Source organism: Papilio machaon, chromosome 5 (assembly GCF_912999745.1).
Source record: "Papilio machaon chromosome 5, ilPapMach1.1, whole genome shotgun sequence".
NCBI lineage: Eukaryota > Metazoa > Arthropoda > Insecta > Lepidoptera > Papilionidae > Papilio > Papilio machaon.
In genome coordinates this window covers 5,242,714-5,266,265 of record NC_059990.1, presented here as the reverse complement: position 1 = coordinate 5,266,265, position 23,552 = coordinate 5,242,714, and the positions used below count along the sequence as shown (strand labels likewise).

General features: G+C 33.7%; 1 protein-coding gene across 1 annotated transcript; it reads right to left on the bottom strand.

Annotated features, from left to right (window-relative positions):
• Positions 1–447: 447 nt before the first annotated feature.
• On the bottom strand, positions 448–22,892 carry LOC106708599 (chondroadherin). Its single transcript, XM_014500136.2, has 4 exons — positions 22,694–22,892; positions 3,658–3,756; positions 2,365–2,497; positions 448–1,506 (listed from the first exon to the last, which is right to left on the bottom strand). Exons 2-4 carry the CDS (start codon positions 3,678–3,680, stop codon positions 448–450), a joined length of 1,215 nt encoding a protein of 404 aa, XP_014355622.2. The 5' UTR covers positions 3,681–3,756; positions 22,694–22,892.
• Positions 22,893–23,552: the final 660 nt, after the last annotated feature.

Here is a 23,552-nt window from a genome sequence, read left to right as displayed (position 1 = left end):
AGTTCAACTTTCTCTCCCAAGGAAATTAATGCAATTAGTAATCCTGTTCCGACTAATGAGGTCGTGTTTCCAAGTTCTCCCTAACAAACTATTGGTATAGGTAAATAAGAAAACTTTTGTTGCTTTCTCATATCATATGTACTGCAAGAACCCTTCCACAAGCAAAATATCACCGCTCATTAGAAAACTGTGCAACATTACGTTGCTACTTTTTTAGTCTTTTTTTCCATAAAAGCCCGCTACGTTTACCAGAGGAAAGATTTCTTCTTACTTTTGAATACACTCACAAATGAAACGCAAAGTTTTCCAAAGGCAAGTTTTAATCATGGTCCAACGTATACTGAATGAACGGACCCATTCAATGTAAAATTTCGCATCTCTATATTCACTTATATTACAATATTTACACACACATATAACACGTATATAATTGAACACCGGGGGCGGTTAGCTGTTGGATAAGAAAGCGATGGCGGCGACGGTGAGGGCGAGCCGCGGCAGCAGCGGGTGCAAAGAGCGCGGCGCGTGGCCTGCGCCCGCGGCAGCACGCGCGCGCGCGCTGCCGCCGCCCTCGCCCCGGCACGCCGCTCCCGCCGCACTCGACAGGCTCCTCCCGCGGACTTTTAAAGGCGATATACAAAAATTCTCGTCAGCAAATTCTTGCGATAGAGCCAAAGGATTGGCCATGGGATCCCGGCCGCACTCACAAGGCAAATGATTCCCGCGTATTACAACAATATCTACTTCCAACACGACCGCTTCCGGCGACTCTAGCATATGATTGCCGGTCAGCTTAAACGTATGGACACTATTGTTCTGTATCAAGGATAGCTCCTCAATACCGTCGATTTTATTGTTGCACATCTCGAGAGTATCTACGATGCGGAGACCGTCAAAAGCACCGGCGCGTATAACTCCCAGATCGGACTCCCTCAAAGCGAGGCGCCCTATGCGCGTCATTCCGAAGAAAGTATCTTGAACGAGTGCCGGTAGATCCATGTACGCCAGCTCCAGCACACCAACACCCTCGAGACCAGCGAAAGCTTGAGGCTCGATAGATCTTATGCCGGAGGGTAATTCTATTTGATTAACATCGTTCAATCCCGAGAAAGCATGTGCGAGGATTCGTTTGATAGGGTTATTTCGAAGAGATATTAGTTTTATAAAATTGGTTCCGGCGAAAGCGTAGCCCTCGATTTGTGCGATTTTGTTGTGACTTAGTACTATCGAGGTGATGTTCTGCAGCGCAGCGAAGGCGAACGCGTCGACAGTTGTAAGTGGAGTGTGCTGTATAAAGAGCTCGTTGAGTCGCGGCAGGCCGCGGAAGGCGAAGGGCTTGATCCTGGTAAGGTTACAAGCGTCGAGCGACAGGCGGCGCAGTTGGCGCAAGTGCGCGAATGCGTCCGAGCGCAGCACGCGCAGGTCGGCGCGCGACAGAGACAGCTGCATCACGCTCGAACTCAGTGCGGCGGGCACTCCGCGCAGCGTCGCACTGTTACATACTACCTGCAAAACAAAAATCATCTTGGAGAATTCCTTGTACAAATAGAGTTTCAGGAAAAGTAATCAGCTCTAAGAAAGACCATGAGATTCTTTTAATTTCAGCTTCGCTATTAAACTAACAGATACAGCATCAAAATTAAAGTCACCTAAGAACCTTAAGCAAAAGACCATTACCTAAGGATTAATTTTTCCGACGAATTCGTCTGTGTGAAACAAATACTACTAACTAATAGGTGACTAGTTTCGTTCTATTAATGAGATCCAATGATTTGTAAGCCTAAATCTTCACAAAAGTATTAACTCATTTGGTGGTAACTCCATGCTGTGTTTTTTCTCAAACATGATAAAACCTATGCTTTTGATATTTGGTACTTAAGATATTGCAATATCAGTTTAAAGCTGTATTTTGGATATTTTCTAAACTATGTGTTAACCTTTTGCAGAGGTTTCGTTCCTATTTTCTTCCTTATCATGTATTTCTTTGGCAAAGAGCCAAGGTAGCAGACGCTGTAACAGCACCTCTAAATAACATTATTAATACGGATGTTACATCTTATGAAAATGAAATAGAGTAATTAGAAATACTTAATGTTAGTGAGGAAAACTTAATAAAATAAGCATATACTTTATAATCTGCAACACTTGGTTATCATTTTCTGTTTCCTTATAGTAATATCTGTTGGATGTATCATTTATACCAACAAATTTTTTTCAATTAAAAAAAGTATAAGTCGTTGATTGCGCGTTGTAAACCTCATGACGATGAGGTGTCTACCCGCAGAACTTAGTCCCTTACAAAGGGACGTCTTGTAAACGACGACCATTAAACTTGCGGTTAATGGTTATTGTATGATATTTTACCTGAGACTGTGAGAGACAGATGCACTGCGCGGGGCAAGCGGGCACCAGCGCTGACGTCAGCAGCTGGGCGCGGGCCACTGCGGCTGCGAGCGTGCTCCATGCCGCAAACACCACCAACGACCGCACCAACAACCTGCATACCATTACACTTTCATTTATATGATAAACTAATATCTTCTCAGCGACGTCTTAACCCGGCAGTACAAGTTGTGCGGGGCGCCTGGGTTCAGGACTTAAGGGGCGCCCAGGCACGGGGACTAACAGGACCAATAGCTCCTATAACTACTCTTAAATTGATTAATAGACCAGTATCATCTTTCGCTTAATTCTCTAATAGATAAGACTAGGGGTAATATTTAGAAAAATAAAATTATTTTGTAGACTTATATATCCAAGACTACAGGGAAATAAGGGGATTTTATTTATTTATTTTATTTATTTAGCCTTTTTGTTCCAATATTTGGACCCCTTTCTGAGTATAGGCCTCCTCCAACCTTTTCCACCTGTAATAAGGGGATAGTTAATATAAATATCTAGGTCATTATGTGACTGCCGACCTTAAGGATCAAGTGGATATAGAGAGGGAGCGTAGGGCGCTGGCAGTCCGATGTAATATGGTGGCGCGAAGGTTTGCTCGTTGTAGCAAGCAAGTAAAAGTAACGCTTTTCAAAGCTTACTGTCAAGTGTTCTATACGTGCAGCCTTTGGACCAACTATACGCAGCGGGCTGTCAGCGCTTTACGCGTCCAATACAATAATGGATTCAGGATGCTGATGGGGCTGCCTCGTTTCTGCAGTGCATCTGGTATGCTTGCTAAGGCAGGAGTTGATGGATGCCATGCCATCATAAGAAAAAAGTCTGCTTCGGTGCTCTGCAGACTGAGAGCTAGCTCCAACTCCATCCTGGGCACCATAGCATGGAGATTTGACTCTCCGCTGTTACTAGGAATTGTTCGTAGATGCATTTCGAACAATAACCTAGTAACAAAATAATTTAAATATGAACTGTTCTATTTTACTAACATAGTCGTAGGATCTGTTGTTTAATTTTATTTTCTACTAACACTATATGGATGTAACTGGTCCGAAATAAAAGTTATTTTATTTTATTTTATTTATTTATTTAATATCACAACGGTAAGAGTGTAAGACTAAAAATTTTATACAATACATGTATTAAAAATAAACATCTCAAAGCCAAGTTTCCGTTTTAAATGAAAATTACATCTAAGTAGTTTATAAAATAAGAAGATTTGTTGAATTCGCGGAAAAGAAAAATTAAATAAGTTAGCACCTTGTTATTGAGAGGGTGGCCATGGGCGGGCGCAGGCGGTGCGCAGCGCCCGCCGTCGCCCTCACCGACGCGTCTCCATCACGCCGCGATCACGCGAACCTGTCAACAATATTCACACGTTAAATAACTTAATCTCTACATTAAACTCAACTTGAACAAGGACAAGGTTCTTTATAGCAGTATCTAATAACAGAATAGGTGTCTATTACTGTTGAAATCTTGCAAAGAAAAAAATTGTCAGTTAATTTTTAAAACATGACTAGCAGACCTAGATTTGTACGAGAGGTTACGAATTTGTTAAACATTATATTTGAAATGTAGGTAATCTATGTCACTCAGGAGTATTGTAGCATTTTAATGGTTAAACAATTTTTGTAATCGGTTTAATAAAATTTTAGTTTATTCTTCACAAATAATAAAAAATACAAATCTTTCCTCTTTGTTATTAGTGTATTATTAATGATTTCCCGGATACCTAATTTGTAAAATTAATGCAATGTATATACGAAGGTGTTAATCTGCTTGGTATGTGATGATAGCCTGGCATTATGATGTAATTTATTGGCAGTTAATATTCGCTGTATTCGATACGCCTAAGAGAACTGAATCACATAATTTACTGTCTAATAATACAATCTTAAACATTACTTATGTCAAATTCTCTTATGTCACTATTAATCCCCACATAAATTATTAACTGCCGGAGTGCCGAACTTAGACTCGTTAATACCTAAGGACCCTTAGTGTAGATTTAAAATTATAAATAAGAATTAAGGGATTGCCCAAGTGGCTATTTCATTAATCAGCGTACTAAAGTAACTAAAGTAAAGTGACTAAAGTGCTTAAGTAACACTTTGACTAATGAGGTGATATCATAGGATTACAAATTACTTACAATAACATAAAATTCTTACCGAATTTTACCTATAAAATTACAACTAGTTAAATATTTTAACAAAAAACAAACGCGTGTAATGTTGAAGTTATACTTATGGTGTATAATGCACGAGTTGAACTCGTTAGCGAAACAAGTTGCATCCAGGTGGCGTGACGTGCTTCAAATGTAGCGGATGTTAACTCAACTCATGAGAATTATTAAAGTGAAACAATATTTTTTTTTCGATATATATATAGACTGTTGGAACAAATAATGAGGGGTGTGATAATAGATTTAGGTTTGAAGATTAATTATATAATGAAATAATATTTATTGTGAATTTTAGTTATGATACGCAGAGGAGACGAAAGTCTAGAAAAACTTATTGTCGTTGGCAACACTCAAGGAAGAAGATCACGCGGCCGCTCACCAACAAGATGGACTGACCAAATGAAGGAGTTGTCGTCCACAAAATTTAATACCGTCGTGAGAGACGCGCTGGACAGGAGCCGGTGGAGGCATATCATCCGCTCCAGATGCGGCCCTACACATGCTGACCACGATCCTCAGAAATCAGGGACCGACACACAGAGAGAGTTATGATAGTAAGGTGAGAAAATCCAACAGCATAGGATTGGCAAATTAAAAAACTGAGATAATATTAATTAATTACTTAACGAAATAAAAAACCTAACTAAACATTACACAGTGTATAAAATAATTTTTCTGTTAATTCTTTAAAGTATCTTCAACAGTTTAATCTTTTACAAGTTGCTTATAAGTTACACTGATTATATTAAACCGATACTATTGATTACTTTATGGTATAACATAACTGGTAATTTTTGAAATTATCACAATACTTGCCGGGTTTGTTTTGCAAGAAATCTCGTAACAGCAATAAAACGGAATAAGACAAAAAACAAAGAGTAATAAAAACAGTTTTATATGTTTTGTTATAAATAAGCACCGTGGTTCGCGACAGCAGTGTTTGTGGTCTTCGCAGTGTCGCAGCCGGCGAACAGTTTGCCTCGCTCAACTTTTTGTATCATAAATTAACACTATAACTAAAATTATGTGCTAAGAAGTGATGTGGGTTATAGAGCAACTAATTTTTAGTTGTTATATCCAAAAAAGTACGCAAACTTGGACAAGACACTAACTGATCTTTCCAAATTGAAGGGAGAAGATCAGAGATCTTAATGTTTAGTTTGCAAAAAAAATATTTGCACACTATAAATTATCGTAGTACAGACACGCTTCGATTGGTGTTTTTACTAATTATTGTTACACAATAAAATTGACTCTTAAATAATACACTTCAGTGTTTATTAAATTATTTATACCTACATATTAAAACGTTACAAGAAACTAAATTAATCTTGCAATGACAACTTCTCTATATACTTGTGATCTACCTTTTTCAATTACGCAGCTTAAGAACGGATAAAAAGTAAATGTATTTGCCGCTGTTGATCTCGTTGTGACATTGTCAACATGTTCCCTTATTGATCATTACGGCTAAGCACAATGTCCAATTAAGATCACAACATTTCTCTAATGATTGTGATCAGTACAATATTGTTTTTTTCAGTCGTTCTTCTTCATATGGATCATAAATCTTTCAACTTTAGTATAAATCTAAACTGATTTTGTTGTGTTACATCACAAAATAACAGATTAATAAATATACTATAAAGTTGCTTAATTTTAAAGTTTCTTTCCGTAACTTAAAGTGTGTTTAGTTGCAACAAGGATGACCCAATTATAGTAGTTAAACTTTCGCGGCAATCGCGCGAAACAAGCAACGACCACGCGTCGAGTTTCTACAACAAATGTTTAGTCACCAATTAATCTTACCGAATTTGTACCGGCCAGTGTTGTGGACAAGTTTAATTGGTTTTCTGGCAACACACAATCTGTCATACGAGCGACGGCCCGTGTTGCTCTACTAATGAGATCCCGACATGCTAACATTAACTACATAAATTATGCTATTTTTACATTTTACTAATATTATAAATTTGGATGGATAGATAAATGGATAGATGGATGTTTGTTTGAAGGTATCTCCGGAACGGCTCAATAGACGGATGGCGGAACGGATCATAATGAAAATAGTCTGAAAGAACACATAAGCTACTTACTTATTGGCGAGTTTTTTTTTGTTCCGCTCGGAGTCGCTGGGGACAGTTAATTACAAATAACTGTATGCATTACCTGACTATCTTCACATTGACATTCTTCGCATCCGTTCCCGTAATTTCCTTAAAAAGGAAGTTTTCACTTCATATATTATTATCTTCTTCTTCTTCCAGTGCCTCTTCAGTCTTGAAGGTTGGCCGCTGACTTGGAAAATTTATCTCTATCCAATGATAGAATATCTATATTATGATAGAATATTTGGACATTTCAACTTATTCTTCACCGATGGCTCAATTGGAAAACAGTGCTATTTGCGCAAAAATCAAAGATGCCAACGTTCTTCAAAACTAGTCTTCGTTATAAAAGTATAAAACTAAAAAGCTAATTAGATTGAACACATAAGCAAATAAATTTATTTAACAAGTAAAAATGATCTTTATTAGGTTTCCTATTATATTTATGAACTAGTGAAGCCAATTTAGAAAGATTAGGAAACTTGGCGGAGTTCGATCAATGGTTTCGCCATTTGTAATATTAATTCGGAACACTGGTCTTTTTCTACGATACTTCGCTATTTGTGAAACTTTATCCCCAATAATATATTGAACGTGTACAAATTATGTACATATATGTTAACTTCCTATTTATTAGGTATACTGAGGATTTTATAACATAAAAAATGTCGTTATACACTTATGTGTAGTAATCTTTAAGTAAGTTTCTGGTGCCAAAAATTCACACAAAAACTGAGTCTCAAGGTTTATTACAAAACAATTTACTCTAAGAACTCTTTGACGTCCAAAGCACACTAACATCTGACATTGTGTGACATCTTACAGAAATGTTTAATAATTCTTTTTTCATAAAACAGTACATTTTCTAATTAATTTTTAATTTTATTTTGCAATAAATATTCTTTGATATATTATAAAGCAAGATAAGGTAAGGTTTTCCCTGACACATGTAATCCTATACACAGCAGGTGTTCAACGTGTCAACTAACAGCTTTTAATGTGTTTTGTAAATAAGGGTGTATTTCCCTTTCATACATTTATCTCCCCACACCCACATATTAGGATGATTTATGTTTAAATATTTTCTAATTTTAGATGTAAACAAACTACACGATGCTAGTTTTACGTATACAGAAATGGTAAATATATCTACAACTATAAAGTTAATAGAAAAAAAAATTATATGAATGTTTTATACTTCATTAGATACTCTTTACAACAGCCTTCAAAACTATTATTCAAAACTCCCTGTAACCGAATAATCATCAGTCACTGCCGAACCGATGAGACATCCAATCAATGAAATGTTGGATTTCCTCCGCTTTGCCGAAGTTAGATAATTAATTTGAAAAACGACCGAAAAGTGTAACGATAAAGATAACTTCATATTTAAGCTTCAAAAATTAAATTTATCGAAATTTTGTCTCTTTGATAGTCTGGAAAATTAATACCTTTACGGGAAAATTGATTTGAACAAAAAATCGTAGCAAATTTAAGACCAAAAAAAACAAAAGTTTAATACGAAGTGAAGTGAATACTACAATCTGGTAGGTCTTTCGGGCCATTCTTTAGATATCAAACAGATCCTTGGAATTTTTTTTTAATATACAAACACTTGCTAACAATAAATAAACGTTTACCCTTGAACTTTAACTTGAGAAACTCAAGGTAAAGTTGCCGAAGTTAAACACTACCGAAACATGTACAACTACATACTGTTATCCCTATCATTGTCTTACAAGGAGACAAAGATATGTTTTTGAATCAAAAAGAAAAGAAAAAAGATAAAATCAAGAAAATTTAGACCGTATTCACACGGGCGCTTTTTTTACGCAGTGTCAAAACTCGCCTTTGTCGGCTCTCAAGCGATGAACGGATCTTGATGAAATTTGGCACAAATGTCATAGTCGGGAAGAATACATAGCTACTTATTAATTTCGCGCGGAGGCAGTTGCGGGCAAAAGCTAGTTTTAAATAATATAAAAAGGTGTTTTGTGCACGTTACACTAGGAGAGCAAGTAAAACTAAATAAATACATTGCGGAAGATTTACGTTCGCTGCATTTATAAATAAATCCTATATATTTGCTACATTTGTTATACTCATTGTCTATTTTGTATGGTGCAATAGAAAGGGAAGTCATTGGCTCCTTAAATACAGGTGAACCTAGTTAAGAAGCCAAGGCGATACTGATATTGTAATCATTTAAGTATGCATTAAAGAATCTTTATTATTAAAACGAAAAATGTTTACAGCATATGTTATAGTTATAATATATGTTGACGTTGATCGAAATTATAAAAATCTGAAAGACAAGGAAGATTCTAATGTAATTCATAATCTAAATAAAGAAGATTTTTTTTTATCTTATTTAAATTAATTTACTTGCATGTACATAAATAAATAAGATATAAGGAATATTTACCGTTACCCTTTCCTTCTTTGTAAATTCGGTCGTATTTTAAAACAACTTTTATTCGTTGGCATTTAATCAAAGAAAACACAGCAAAAAAAGGAAAACATTTACCCTTTCATTATACCTTCGCTTAAATAAAGAACGAATCTATAAATTACGTCGGAGGATAGCTTCAAAATCACCAAATTATTTTCATCTCCAATTACCAATTTGACTTCCTGAGCTTACTTAAATCCACAAAACATGTATATATTTTAACTACGTTAAATGAACTCCTGACTTATGGCATAAAGGTAAGAACTCATTTTCAAAAATACTGTCTAAATTAATTATATGAAAAATATTGTGTTCAATTTGAAATAATTATTATTTACACTACAGTGGTTACGTGACTGACAGAAAAGAAATTACACAAAAACAAAATAAAACTCGCAACCCTTAAGCTTTATACCGTCGGGGTGTTTTAATTCAGAAATCCTCCCTGGGGCCAAGTGAACTGTCTACAACACTGCTCCGAATGACAACCGCGCTCCCATTATTATTCAGTTGCAAAAACCTTTTAAAACATTTTAATTTCATTAGACCTTTTTCGTGGATCTTGTTGAGAAATTGGAAAAGGTCCGTATTTCCAACTCATAATATAATTATATTTATTGGCAAATGTACATTTATATTTCACGTTCCGAGAATATATTGATTTATTTTGTTAATTATGGTAAAGAATAAAATAATATTATTTTTACTACCCTCGTATTACAAAAACATTAAGCCATTAATGTATTAAAGTTAGTCTGTTTAATGTAATTTTATTAAAAGGGCGATTTACATTATTTTAGTAAGGTTAATTGTATTAACTTAAATTGTTCAAAATGAAATGTTTCATCCAAATAAAAATTTACTTTTTACACTATTTTAACTTAGTTATCTGAAAATACTTTGAATTCACCCTTTTCCCTCAGCAATGTTGCCAGAATACATTTTTCTCTCACATAGCATTAAGTATTAAATGGGCACGGAAAGGCTCTCTTATCACTGTTTGTACGCATGCTTATTATTAATTCCTTATATACATTTCGATGCTCCGCCATGCGAGCTCCGCTAAATATAACATGAGCATATAGCTATTGACTTTTTCCATCTAATTTTATAAATTATGTCAAGGTAAACAAATTAAACTGAAAGAAATCGTAATTCCTTTCTAGGTCACAGGGTGGTATACCTATTTTGATTTTCATATGTGACAATCTATTGTTATCAATTCTATTGTAACAATAGAAAAGAAATACCGAGGGCGGCTGAAAGAACATTTAGATAGATATCTTTATGGCATAAATTACGAATGGATATCGTACAATCCATTCATCGGCCGTTTAACATTCAGCGCGATTCCCGCTTTCAAGCTCAGTATTCTTGCAACAAAGCTCCGGGCGCAAAATAAAACCCCTGCACGTACATAAGTTGAAAGGCCGGACGTCCCATACTTGAGTCGCGCTAGTTCGAGCCATGTTAAACTTAATCAACTAAAGAACGATGACATTTCATTTTACATTTTAAAATATGCATAAATTCTGCTGGGATATCACAAAATCCTAGAGCATTCTACTCCAACAAAGGTTTGTAAACTTTCCTTGGAATTCGAAACTTTCAAAAATATGTGTCTGCGGAGGCGTGAATTGCAGGTAAGTAAAATTTTTATTACGAGAATGAATTTCTATTCCACTCAAGCAACTGACAAATGTCCTCTCGCTGAATATAAATTCAGAATGCAATTCGAACGCTGAATCGAGTTCACATTTCTTTTTCGTTGGCACTGGTAAATGAGAGACATTATTTTAATGCTTTTGTTACTCACTCCGAACAAATCCGAGCTGCTGATTAAATCGAGATAGTTCTCAGAACACATAAAACTTATTATTCCATCCAAAGCTGTTTTATCGTTTTAGACGTTTATCAGAAAATCTAATTTTACTGCTTTTTCATTGTAATCGATTATCCTTTTTATTATTATAGATATTGGAAATATTATTTTAGCTTAGTTTACTTTTATTATAATCCCATAAACCACTGAAATATTTTAACCCCTTTTGTGGTCGATAGTAGTTCACAACGGGTGTTTTCCGTTGAGCAGATTGTCCTACCGACCAATCTGCCCAATGGGAAAAAAATCCCATTGGGCAGATTGACCGAAACACCCGTTCACAAATAACTTTTCAAATTTCAATAATCATTTCTAATTTAAAATACTCGAAAGAGATTTGCTTTACAAATTTTACCTTATACCATATTCACAATTTGGCTTGTAATGTCCAAAAATATAAAAGCCGCTTAAATTCAGTTACAAGTTCGTTTGTATGTTTGAAGTTGCGAACATTAAGCGACTATATTGTGAGGGTACGACCGCCGGCAAGTAATGGCGGAATATTTAATTAGGAAGGTCATTATATAGGTGGCTTATAACAGCCCTCGGGGGAAGGGTTAAAGATTAAATTGAAGTTAGTGAAGAGATGTGGTATATGAGTACATCAGACGTATAGAAATCATTAACAATACAATAATAAAACTAATTAATATTAATAATTAATGTGATAACAATATTTTTGATTATAATTAGTCTTATGCAAGGCAGATTTCTATACTATTTTCTGCTATGGTAACATGTTAAAATTATTAAATGAAAACAAGCATTACAGCTTGGCGAGATAAAATTCTTTGTTAAATCTTTTGTATGAAAAAGAAAAATAAAAAAAAAATAGTTTTATTCTATATTTTTCTATTTTGCAAATGTTTCCACTTTGTTATAGATTATACGTAAACATCCAACTTAAAGCTAAGAAATACAAACAAGCAATGAACTGACAAATGATTAATGGCTAAAGAATGAAAGTGCTCTTGGGAAAAAGTTGTTGCGGACGTTTTTAACAGAAAAAAAAGTTTAATTTTTTCTTCCCACATCGAAATTAATTGCTATTTTTTGGTTAAAAAATACTAACGTATTAAATCATTTTCAACTTTAGGTTTATGAGAAAACGTGGACATAAGTAATTTTTATAGTATTAACATGAACCAATAAGTTCTTACTAGAATGGTATATACTAACGTAGAATTATAGTTACTGACTTAGCCAATAAGTCAGTAACAATCCTCACGACAATACATCCGCCATAGTTAAAGCCGTATACATGTAAAGCTGATAATCTTAGAAGAATAATTACTTACGTTAACGCAATATAAAAACGATCGTTTTCAATTATTGATCTCAGAAACCCACGGTAATAAATTTATGGACCCAAAAAAACGCGGTTTCAATAAATTCCTTTACCGCTTTTTGAAATTTAATTATGTTTTACTAGCTTTTGCCCACGACTTGTTCCGCGCGGAAATAAAAAAATAAACTTTGACTTACAAACTAAGTAGCTTATGTGATATTCCAGACTATATATCCGTGCCGAATTTCATCGAGATCCGATTATCCGATATGGAGATATATAGTAACAAGAAACATCCATCCATCCCTCCTTATAATATTAGTATATGATTAATCTGTTAATTAGAAACATCTGCCCAAACAAACTGTTAACAAAATTATTATTGAGGAGTTCTGACTCTTAATAAGGCGCATTATAAAATGCTTATTCGTAATGTTATGAAACCGTAATGTTATGGAAACAGGTAACAATATTCATAAAATTCTCTTCTCGGATGTCCCTTGCCACCACCTTTGTCGCCCTTAGTGTCCCCATTGTCGTCCAAAAGCTTATTAAACATCATTACCTTCCTGTTCTCGTACATTTATATTTTAATTAAAGTCCCCGCAAAAAATAAAATCATTAACCTACGGACTGGATACACACGATACGCGAAGGACGCTTTTAAGTATAGAGAAGGTAAATACCATTAACGTATTTGAAAGAGACATAATATTTGCACAGTTACAAAAAGAAAGTATATTTGAAGTTACCATCTAACGTATTTTTCGTTCGTCTTTTAGTAGGTGACGTATTGATATCTCAACCGGTATATATCTCGTTAAACGTTATAGGATTAGACAAATAAATTCTTTCTTTGTTTTTAACTTAATTTAATCAATTTAACTTTGAGTCTGTGAAAACACTAGGGCATCCCAAACAACGACGGAGGAGCGTATTTTACGATAAGTGAGGTGCCACCTTTTATATTCGATAAAGGAAATACGAGTAGATCAGTGGGCCGAGCACAAATCTTTGTGATAATAGCCTTCGTATTGTTATCGTCAACTATATCATAATCAGAATGAGATTTTGAATGTACTTTACGCCAAATACACTAATTTTAATACAATTTTTTTTTTTTCAATAACGATACGACGGCGGTTATCAAATATATGTGCTCGGTCCACTGATAAGGAAAAATTAAATCGAACTTTGTTTTAGTAGTACATGTGACATAGAACATTTAGAAAAATATACGCCTGGAACCTACAATGTCTTCACGGTCGGGTCTACACAAATACTCTGAATATAACACTATTACAACTAATTTACCATAATGTCTATTAAACATTACAAAACTGACTTCAATTTAATCTGACCTCTTATTTCAATTGAATAGAGTTTTCATATATTTTATTACAGTCAAAAAGTATTAACGTCATCTGTTTTCGTAAATCTTTTACAGTTATAAAATAAATGTGCCATCATGATTATATCAATGTCAACATGAAGTATTTAATGCATAGTAAAGAGCCTATAAAAATTCACATATATCATACACGAGTGACCGCTCGCAACCTCGGGCCCCTCAGCCGGGTCAATGCGAGGCCCAACCTCATTATCAGGTTCCGCGCAAACTAAATGCAACGGTCGCGGATTTTGGTAAAGGTAAAAACCTATTTTAACATTCAAAAAACACATCGTTCAAAACTTCACTTTTCTAAAATATATTTGTATGTTAATATAATTCGTGATACGCTAGCTGGTATAAATAAAATAGCATTTTTCCACTCACTTCGTTTCCGTAATAAAACGCGCCGTACGATTTTATACAAAGTAATATCCCGGTTAAATTATGCCGACGCTATAAAGGTTAGCCGTTGGATTTTCACATTTATGAAGCTGTGTTTTTCTTCTGCCTCGGCTAATGAGCGGAATTCAAAAGCTTATTACGGTATTCAGCAAATGAAAAAAGAAATGTGAAGTTAAAAGCCTATTTGATGTCTCAATGCGATGACTTCGGATTAAGGTACAATAATAACCGGCGTCGTCTGGGCGGACATTACATCCATTGAACATTTCCTTATATCTCAAGATTTCCTATTCTTAAAAGTGAAATTATGATGCATTGATGAATCCCTCAATGAGATGACAGATCAGATAAGATGAGTGTATTTATTGTAAATAACAATTTATCTGTTTGTATTTTATGAGTCAATGTTCTTGTTAATTTGATCTACTCTTAATTAGGTCATACAAAACATTGTTTGAATACTAATCGCACGATTAATGTGAGACGTCCACATGCAAATTGTTGCAAGCGCAGCAAAATAAATGTTTTCTCCCACAGGAATACAATACCTGACAAATGATAGCTAGTGGCGTTCCGCGAATATGTGAAACGATAAAACTTTACGTCATTCAATGCGATACGAACGAAATGCATGAATATAAAACAATGCGACGTGGCAAAAATTTTACATATTAAATAAAAATATATGACAACTCGAATTTTGTGTTTTTCATTTTTAAATATCACAAAGGCAACCAATAATCTCGTTTGCGAAACGAAAACAAGATGCCTTACAGCGCCGACATTAACTTTGACGTCTCGTGTCTTTCAAAACAAGTTATTCATCTGACTTCATTGCAAAGTCTTTGATTGATATATTAAAACCGTAACGTATTATGTTACTGAAATACGCTTCTGACTTTGTACATTTTTATTTTGTTTACGAGCAACTTTCTTTATTGAGAGTTTTCGATTTTGTTGCTCTTGTTTATGATTCTAGATAGACTCTATATTAAAAAATATGTATCAAAGCAACGTTCACAAAGAAAAATACGTTTTTAAAAGTGACTATATCATGCCAAACCATCTAATAAATGATTTAATATTTTCAATCTCAAACAAAACACAATGCAATCCATATTTTGGTATATTATATTTGTTTTTCACCTAGAATTACAATCATTATTGTCAACCACTAATACATACATATATCAGTAAATATATATCATATATTATCAGTAAATATATCATATATTTTAATGTCATATGGTGGTAAACGAGCAAAATAACGGCTGAATACGCCGTAATAACGAAGCGACCGCTGCCCATAGACATCCGCAATTGCAAAAGTGTTGCCTACATTTAAACGATGCATGAGAAGAAGCACAGAAAATGGGTACATCCCCTCTTCCTATGTGTCCCCTCCTCCGTTAAATCCACTTCCCCTTAGCATTCATTCCTTATAAGAAAAGGGAAAAGGCACTAAAATGAGGCCTAAGGCACGCACACTCATCAGACTAAACGCAAAATCGCTTCCACTACACGCATGTCATCTGTGTATTCGTGGTATTACACCGGACAAGCCAACCCATTCGTGCAACAGATGTTGTTGCTGGCGTCTATCACTATTATGTATCATATTATTACGTTGTAAACATATAGGTTTCCAATGGTTTAATTACAAATTTTAAGATTAAAATTTAAGTTCACTCTACTTTCACGGTACATCAGTTAACTTAAAATAGACGTTGATTTTTTTTCTTAAACAATATGTACGTACTAACCTAACCTAACACTGATGTATATTAAGTAATAAAATTTTCATTGCAGTTAAAACAATCAAGGTACTTGCTGTAATATTGTTACTTGACTTAATCGAAAAACGTGTCTGTTTAACTTTAATATTCTATTATCATTCGATACAATTTAAAGTAGAAATTGTTGCAAACCTTAAAGTAAGTTTACAACTTTTCACTCAACGGGTGATTTGAATAATGGTAAAAACCACATCAAAATCCATTAAGTAGTTTTAAAGCTTTATCTGAGTTCACAGACTCCGGGTGGCTAGTTCGTTCTCCTAGGAAACTATTTATAGATGAATTGCCATCGACTTAAAGTGAGAAGCGCCTTGCTATTTCTGTCAGTACTTCTAAGTTATTTATAGAATTATTACAGTACTTGCATGTATATAGCATGAATAGAGAAGGCGTAAAATGAACTCATTCATTTATGCAATGTAATTTTTTTGTGTGTGGTAGATCATATAAAAAAAATTGAAAATAAATCGGCCAAGATAGACGACTAAACTACAACTAAATTACTATAACCTAAATTGTGAAATAACAGAATTTTTGATATAAAAATAACTGTAGTGTCAAAAAAACAATATTCGTCTTAATGTCGTATACTTACTTTCTTTCTATTTCAAGAGACATTTCCTTATACTCGTACTTAAGTTATTACACAAACATGAATTTTTAAAATACGGCAAATTGTGAAATATTTATTTAATAAACCAAAGAATCCGTAGATAGAAAGATAGCACAGACGAAGAAGTATGTTCCGTATTGGATTACAATTTACGCTGCAAAACAAACGTATCGATCATTTATTCCCAGTCCAACACGTTATATTGCAATTCTGTTAAAAAAAATAAACGACTTCAATGTCTTTTTCCCGACTGTGCAAAAGGTTAAGGTAAGTTTTTCAATTTTTATTGTGAACACTTATAACCTAAACGTCTGATCCGATATAGACAGATGAGATTAATCATTTAGATTTCTTCCCCTGAGTGTCACAAGGATAAAGTTGGGTTTTGGGGTTTTCATCTAGTTTAGTCCGCCAGTAAACAGTGACCACGTGTGCGTGAACACTGCGGCGGTTTAATCCTGGGTTGGAGTCGATAGATAAGCTGAGACATTTATAGAAACTTTTATCATAAATACGACGATGTACTTACATTTTATGCACGTATAAATTTGGCACGAATTTAATTCGACTATGGATACTTATGGATAAAAAAAGCTTTAAGCATTTTGGCGAGTTTATTTATTTCATAATGTGATAGGAGTTGAAGCCCATCGCAGTTAAATCGCGTATATTTTAACCTGTGATATATAATACAGAAAAATCCATAAAGAAATCTAAATCCATAAATTTATAAAATCCATAAATAAACATTACTCTTATAATTTCTTTTGGTAAATTAAATTAAATTACTTCTTCAAAATGCCGAGCGGTAGTACCAATATTTACATTCAGCTTCGGAATCCAACGTGAACACAAAGAAGTTTTCAATTTCGCGGTTGGATTACTGTTATTTTAAGACGTGCTAACGTACGCGATGTACATTAAACACTCCAAACGTGAGGGCACAGACGAGAGGCATGATTGATGGAACCGCTGAAATTGGTATGTCAGAATTAAGGCAGGTAACACTCTATTTTCTGTTCCAACTTCGATCTAAAGTTAAGCATACATAAATTAAGTTAAGAGCTACTGAGTCATTTAAGAATGACTAAATCTAAGTGTAAAAGTATCAGTAACTACACGATGCCTTAGTTTAAGTAAGCCTTAAACGAATCTAAGTGTTGCAGTTTGTTTTTCCAAAAGGGCTAAACGGATCTGTATAAAATGTGGCACTGAGATAAATTACTGTCTGGAATAGGATATAGATACCTATACTCAGTCTTTTCTTTAATTCGGCGGGAACGAAGTCTTAAAGCTAGTAAACTTATTAAAAAAACTAAGAGGCAAATTAAATTAAATTCATATCAATTTAAAATAATTATGCACATAGCGCATAAAGTATTCCATTCCATTAAACCATTCGCAATTGTTGCCCCAATCAATTTAGTTGAGGTTCTTGACATAATTTTTTTGCAGTCAATAATGCTACAAAAGCCCCGAATGACACCATAATGTATTCGAACTTCAATAATATTTCGAAACTCTCAACGATATTAATTAATTAATTTTATCACAAAATAATTAATTAACATGAAAATTTTACTGTAAAGTAAAAAGCTCAATACATCAGCTCACAATTAGAAATACTAACATGAAAATTACACAATAAATATTAGAAGCGAAAAAAAAAATACAACGTTCTCGGCAACAACTGTTACTTACTGTGCTGTTGATGTGAATCAAATTGTAAGGAGTAGCCAAGAGCAAAATGTATTTATTCTGTGGGTATTTTCGCAAATAATAATTATTGTGCTATTGTTCGCCTTCGCTTCAATTTGCGATAGAATACATTTTTCTTAACGAGAAGAATGGAAGGAAATGATTAATGTTACGGTAAAATATATTTTACTCACGTTAATTTGATAAAAGAGATTTTTACCGTGTTTGAATATAAATGTGAATAATTTTAAATAGAGACTAAGTAGCGACAATTGCAAGGAGGCAGCGAAAGGGCGGACGTCGCTTAAGTCACTGTCAGAAACCGACACGGACGTCTTTTTTATTTTTTGCTATACTTATCTCAATAAAATTGTTTTAAGACTTAATGGCGTTCTCTGTGTCCGGGTCATTTAATGGTTGCTTAAGCAGTGACAGTGTTTCGTATCTTGTAAAAAAATTATCCTTAGGGATCGTCCATTACCTAGTGTAGCTCAACTACATGTCCCCACCGAGGGCTCGAAGCCTACCCTAACTCTGGGTGACTAGGCCATAGTCAACCACGCTGGCGCAGTGTGGGTTAGTTGACTTCACACATATCTTTGAATTACTTCTGAGATATATCTGAGTACGTCATATAAATCCTTTAAATGAATACATTTCTTACTCTACGGAAATTGTGATCGTAGTGATTTACCGTTAACAAAACCTGTTTAACCTATATCGATAAAACTATAATATGAAGGCACAAATTATAAATTTCAAATTGTGGATGTAACAAAAGCCGAGAAGAATAATAAAAAAATCCTCAGAAGGATTCGTTTGAAGCGCGTAAAGTTCCGTATAAAACATTCAAGAGCTTTAAGTGAAGGAAAAAGGTGGAGAAAATTCTTGCGCTAGCTTTAAAATATTTTATATTACAACATACCGAATCAGTTGTTTTTCAACCAGTGTTACTTCAACTTACTTCCACCAAAATCTTTTTAAGGCTTTCCAAATATCACGAGGTAAAAAAAGACCACATACTATTAAGTGACATCGATTAACTTTAGTATTTTCTAGATAATAATAAAATTTAGTTAACCTCGTAGCCATATTATGTACTCCGTAATTATGTGTTATCTTCATTTAAATTCCATTTCCATAAAGTATGCTAAATAAATTTATACTTTTTCGAATAAGAGAGAGCCTTGAATTATTTTCATCACGTACACAATGGGTGCAAATTTATGAACAAGTGAGGATTTGTAGGATAGAATATCTCTTTATAAGAATTTACTAGCTGTCGCCCGTGAATCCATTCGCGCAGAATTAAAAAAAAACTTTATTAGTAGCCTATGTGTTCTTCCAGACTATGTTCTACATCTATGCCAAATTTTATAAAGATCCGTTGAGCCGTTCCAGAGATACCTTCAAACAAATATACATCCATCCATCCATCCAAACATTCGCATTTATAATATTATTCGTAGTAAGATAGCATAATAGACATTATATGTAATATTTATATATATATATATGCTTTCATTTCTTTAAAAAAAAATAGATGTAACAAAACGTTATAATATAAGTGTTCCGTCAGTAAAATTTCACGGTTAAAGAAAAACACGAGAGGGAAATTTCTAATGCAAGTGAACTGAAATGAACGCCCACATCGAGTCAAAAATTTCACAGAATGAACAAAGCTAAGAATGCGCGTGTGTTTATAGCTACTATACTACGGACTCTAGTACTAAGGTTTCCTTTAAAGACCGTCTAATTTCTTTTTCAAGATACAAAGCTACCAACGCAATTATGTTGTATTTTTTCTTAGTATTTACGCTTTAAATGTGTAGTATTCAAAATCGTTTTTTATTTAAATCGATTCATTGTGCATTGTTTTACGACGAATTTAAAGGCGTCTTTTGTTGTGATAAAGAAAGTCGGCCGCTTGCCACGCGGAATCATCTGTGAGTTACTACCAAATAGCTGCAGAGGCCTCGAGGGCAACGGTGCTATACATTATTAAAGCTGCTCGTTCATAGAGAATTTGCCCTTTGATGTGTTTACTTAAATAGCGAGTGTTAATACACATTTCGATGGCTCCTACTTATAAGGGCTAATGTGCCAATTCGCAAATTTAAGGGCCAGCTACCAAAGTTTCAATCATATAGAAAAAAAAACCGCACTCGCCCTTTAACTTCACCAAAAAAGTAATGTTTACACCTACAATGTGTATTTTGTTTAGTGCATATTGTTAACTAAAACTAAGAGGTAGCTTTTAACACAAAAAAGTAAAAATCATCAATTTCTTACTTTGGCCCTTATACATAAGACCCGTCGATTTATAGCCCTTTATTTTTCCTTTTATTCTTGTTATTAATAGTAACTTAGTATGGCTGAACCGTGCCTCTTTCATAGAATTTTCACCTAATTTAGAACTTATCAATTTCAAGCTCAAATGTTTACTCAATCTATACGTTTATGATTTACTTCTATTTAAATTCATTAATTTCATTTAATTACCAGCATAAGTTAAATTAAAACAGTATCACGGAGATTTACACTTTTAATCATCAATAATAATTGTAAACCGCGCGCATAATGAGGAGGTTTCTGTCTCTGTAGCCATCAACACTGGTTGCTTGAGTCATGGGATTCCGCAGCCTTATTATATTTTTTATATAATATATTTTGTTATTTTTTTATAAAATGCATTACATGGATAATAAGTTAATGAATGAATATGGATTACTAAAATACAAACATTTCTATAATGTCTGATATTAGACACTTGATTCCTTAGATAAACAGGGACAAGGTCTCTGAAATTCTTATCAAAAGTGATCACGTAATAGATATTCGTGTAATGTAATATTTCGCCGCAATCATTAAGTTTTCTTGGAAGGAAAGTTTATAATGTAATCTGAATCTGTATTATGAACGTTTTAGACCCGAAATGCCATTTAACTAATTACATTTGGTCGTCTTATTTTCTTTGAAGATCAGGTTTATCGAGATTTAATCTTGTTCTTGCTCAAGTTTAAATAGACTGGGCTATAAGTAGTGACGAAGATTTGCTTTAAATATTTACAAAAGTAATATTTATAAGAACTCCTACTTTTTATAAGTATTTACAATTAAAATAACGTAAGCAACGTAGCAGTAATTCGAAAGACAAAAAAAATTTTCCGCTTGAAAAGTATTAAGAAAAGGTTCAAAAAGAATTAAGTATCCGTTAAGTACAGGCCACCAGGCTCAAGACTTAAACCTTATAGCATTTTCCCTAAACTATCGAGCAATAAGGTATTCAAATATTCACCATAAGCTATTTTAAGCTTTTCTTCACACATGTATGGTTTTAACTAAACGGTCGGACTATATCAGTTAAAACGCATATGAGTAAAAAAAAAACAAGGAACTGTATAAAAGGGGAAGGGGAGGTGGATTTGATGGAGGAGGAGATGAATAGGAAGCTAAAATATTCTCTTTTTGTGCATCTCCTCCTTCGCTTCGCCATTTCGGCGAATTCATGTGGCCGCTTGCTCGTTTGCCACCTTGTAATATTAAAAAAAATCATAGTTAAAAGTTTGCCTACATATAGATACATAGTGTGACGATAGTCTGACTGTTTAGTTAAAGCTGAATATCTGTAGCCGGCTATACATTTGTAGTACAAAAATCGACTTAAAAATATGACAATTAATTAAAAATTAAACAACTGTAAGTCGTGTGTTCCAAATAAATGAAATCTATACAATAGCTTTTTTTTATCCATTCCATATTCGTTTACATTCACTTAAATATTTATCGAACGTCCGCTCAGGAATGGCCTTTTTACAACTAAACAAAGCGAGTAGCTATTTCCATTGGTGACAATAGTTTTCGATTGAATAAAATATAATGCTAACAGTGGACCTAGCACGAATTTTTGTAACAATCGCTATCGTATCGTCAAAATGTCAAAATGTGCTTTACGCTCGGTGCATAATATTAATACAGATTTTGTCGACAACGATACGATGTAGGCTCACTGTTATTCTATTAACTCAGTTAATAAATGAAACCTTCGTTACTTGAAACTTTGTATAACAACTTCTCATATACTGTCATAGATTTACGTATAAGCGAAAATAGACCTTAAGAATATCAACTGTAATGACTGTTTTTAAGCATAGGATGTTAAGAACTTTACATAAAAACTAAGAAAAAGTACAAAATAAATAAAGTTGCCAGTGATATAATTTAAAGGGTAATAATTATCAAAGGGCTTAAAAGTTTTTTACGTTTAGTTTTTCTACTTAACTAACCTTACATCTTTACTCCAATAATAGTAAAACAATGTTAAGTATGAGCGTCTTAATTAAAAATTAAATCGATCTATAAAGATACAGTATCTCAAATACACATGTTGCAAAGAACAGTATAAAATAAAAAAATAAAGCGAGATATAACAAATGAACGCTTACGCTCAAAGTTAGCGAGCTTCAAATAACGTACCGAAACTTTGAATCCCTCGGGTATAAATTTTCCAATAAACAAAGCTCCATTCGGGTAGTAATCAATATATTTTTTCCAGTTATAAAACAAAGTTCACTTTTCTGCTTGACACTAACTCACTTTAAAATTGTTCAAGCAATCGTATATGTAACCGTCACGTTTCGTAGTAGCTTAGACAGATAGTGCTACGACAGCCTCCGGCTACTGAATCCCGACTGATGTAGCTCGACTCTACGAGCTACGCGCTCTATTCTTCAATGGTCCGCGCAGTCGCATCGCTTCGAAACCTCCATATATCTCGGCGCTCTATTAAGTACTATTCTGACACATCTATTTCATCTTGTTTCATACGTAGTGACGAAGACTATGATGTTAAGTTAGAAAAATATTTTCTTAATGCCTTTTCTTTATAAAAACAGTACTTTTTACGTTTCTTTTTTAACAATTTATAAGACGAAGAGAAGTTAGAGAAAGAATGTTTTATATAAAATACCATAGTACATATGTTACAGTAGCGTTCAAAATATTTATTTAAATATTTATGTAAATATATCGAACGATACTGTTATAAGTCTTGTTTTTTTTTCTGTTTTGAATATCTAAATATTTTTTACAATCAAGAAATAATTCCAACGTTTAGTTAAAAATTAACTATTTCTTAATATGCAACGTTGTTTAAACATTAACTACTTAAATTACAAAGTAAATGAATAATTTTGAGCTTTAGTACGGTGAAATAAAATTTGTTAACATAGCGAAGTTCAATAAAATATATTTTCAATCAATAATAAATAAAATATTACAATTTTTTTCCACGATTATTTAGTTTGAAACTGCAAAGTTTTATAATGTGATCCTA

Coding starts and splice junctions, on each gene's coding strand:
- LOC106708599 (XM_014500136.2), bottom strand. CDS start 3,680: ATGGCCACCCTCTCAATAACAAG. Junction 2,498..3,657: donor GCCACCCTCTCAATAACAAG/GTGCTAACTTAT, acceptor AATGGTATGCAG/GTTGTTGGTGCGGTCGTTGG. Junction 1,507..2,364: donor TCTGTCTCTCACAGTCTCAG/GTAAAATATCAT, acceptor TTTGTTTTGCAG/GTAGTATGTAACAGTGCGAC.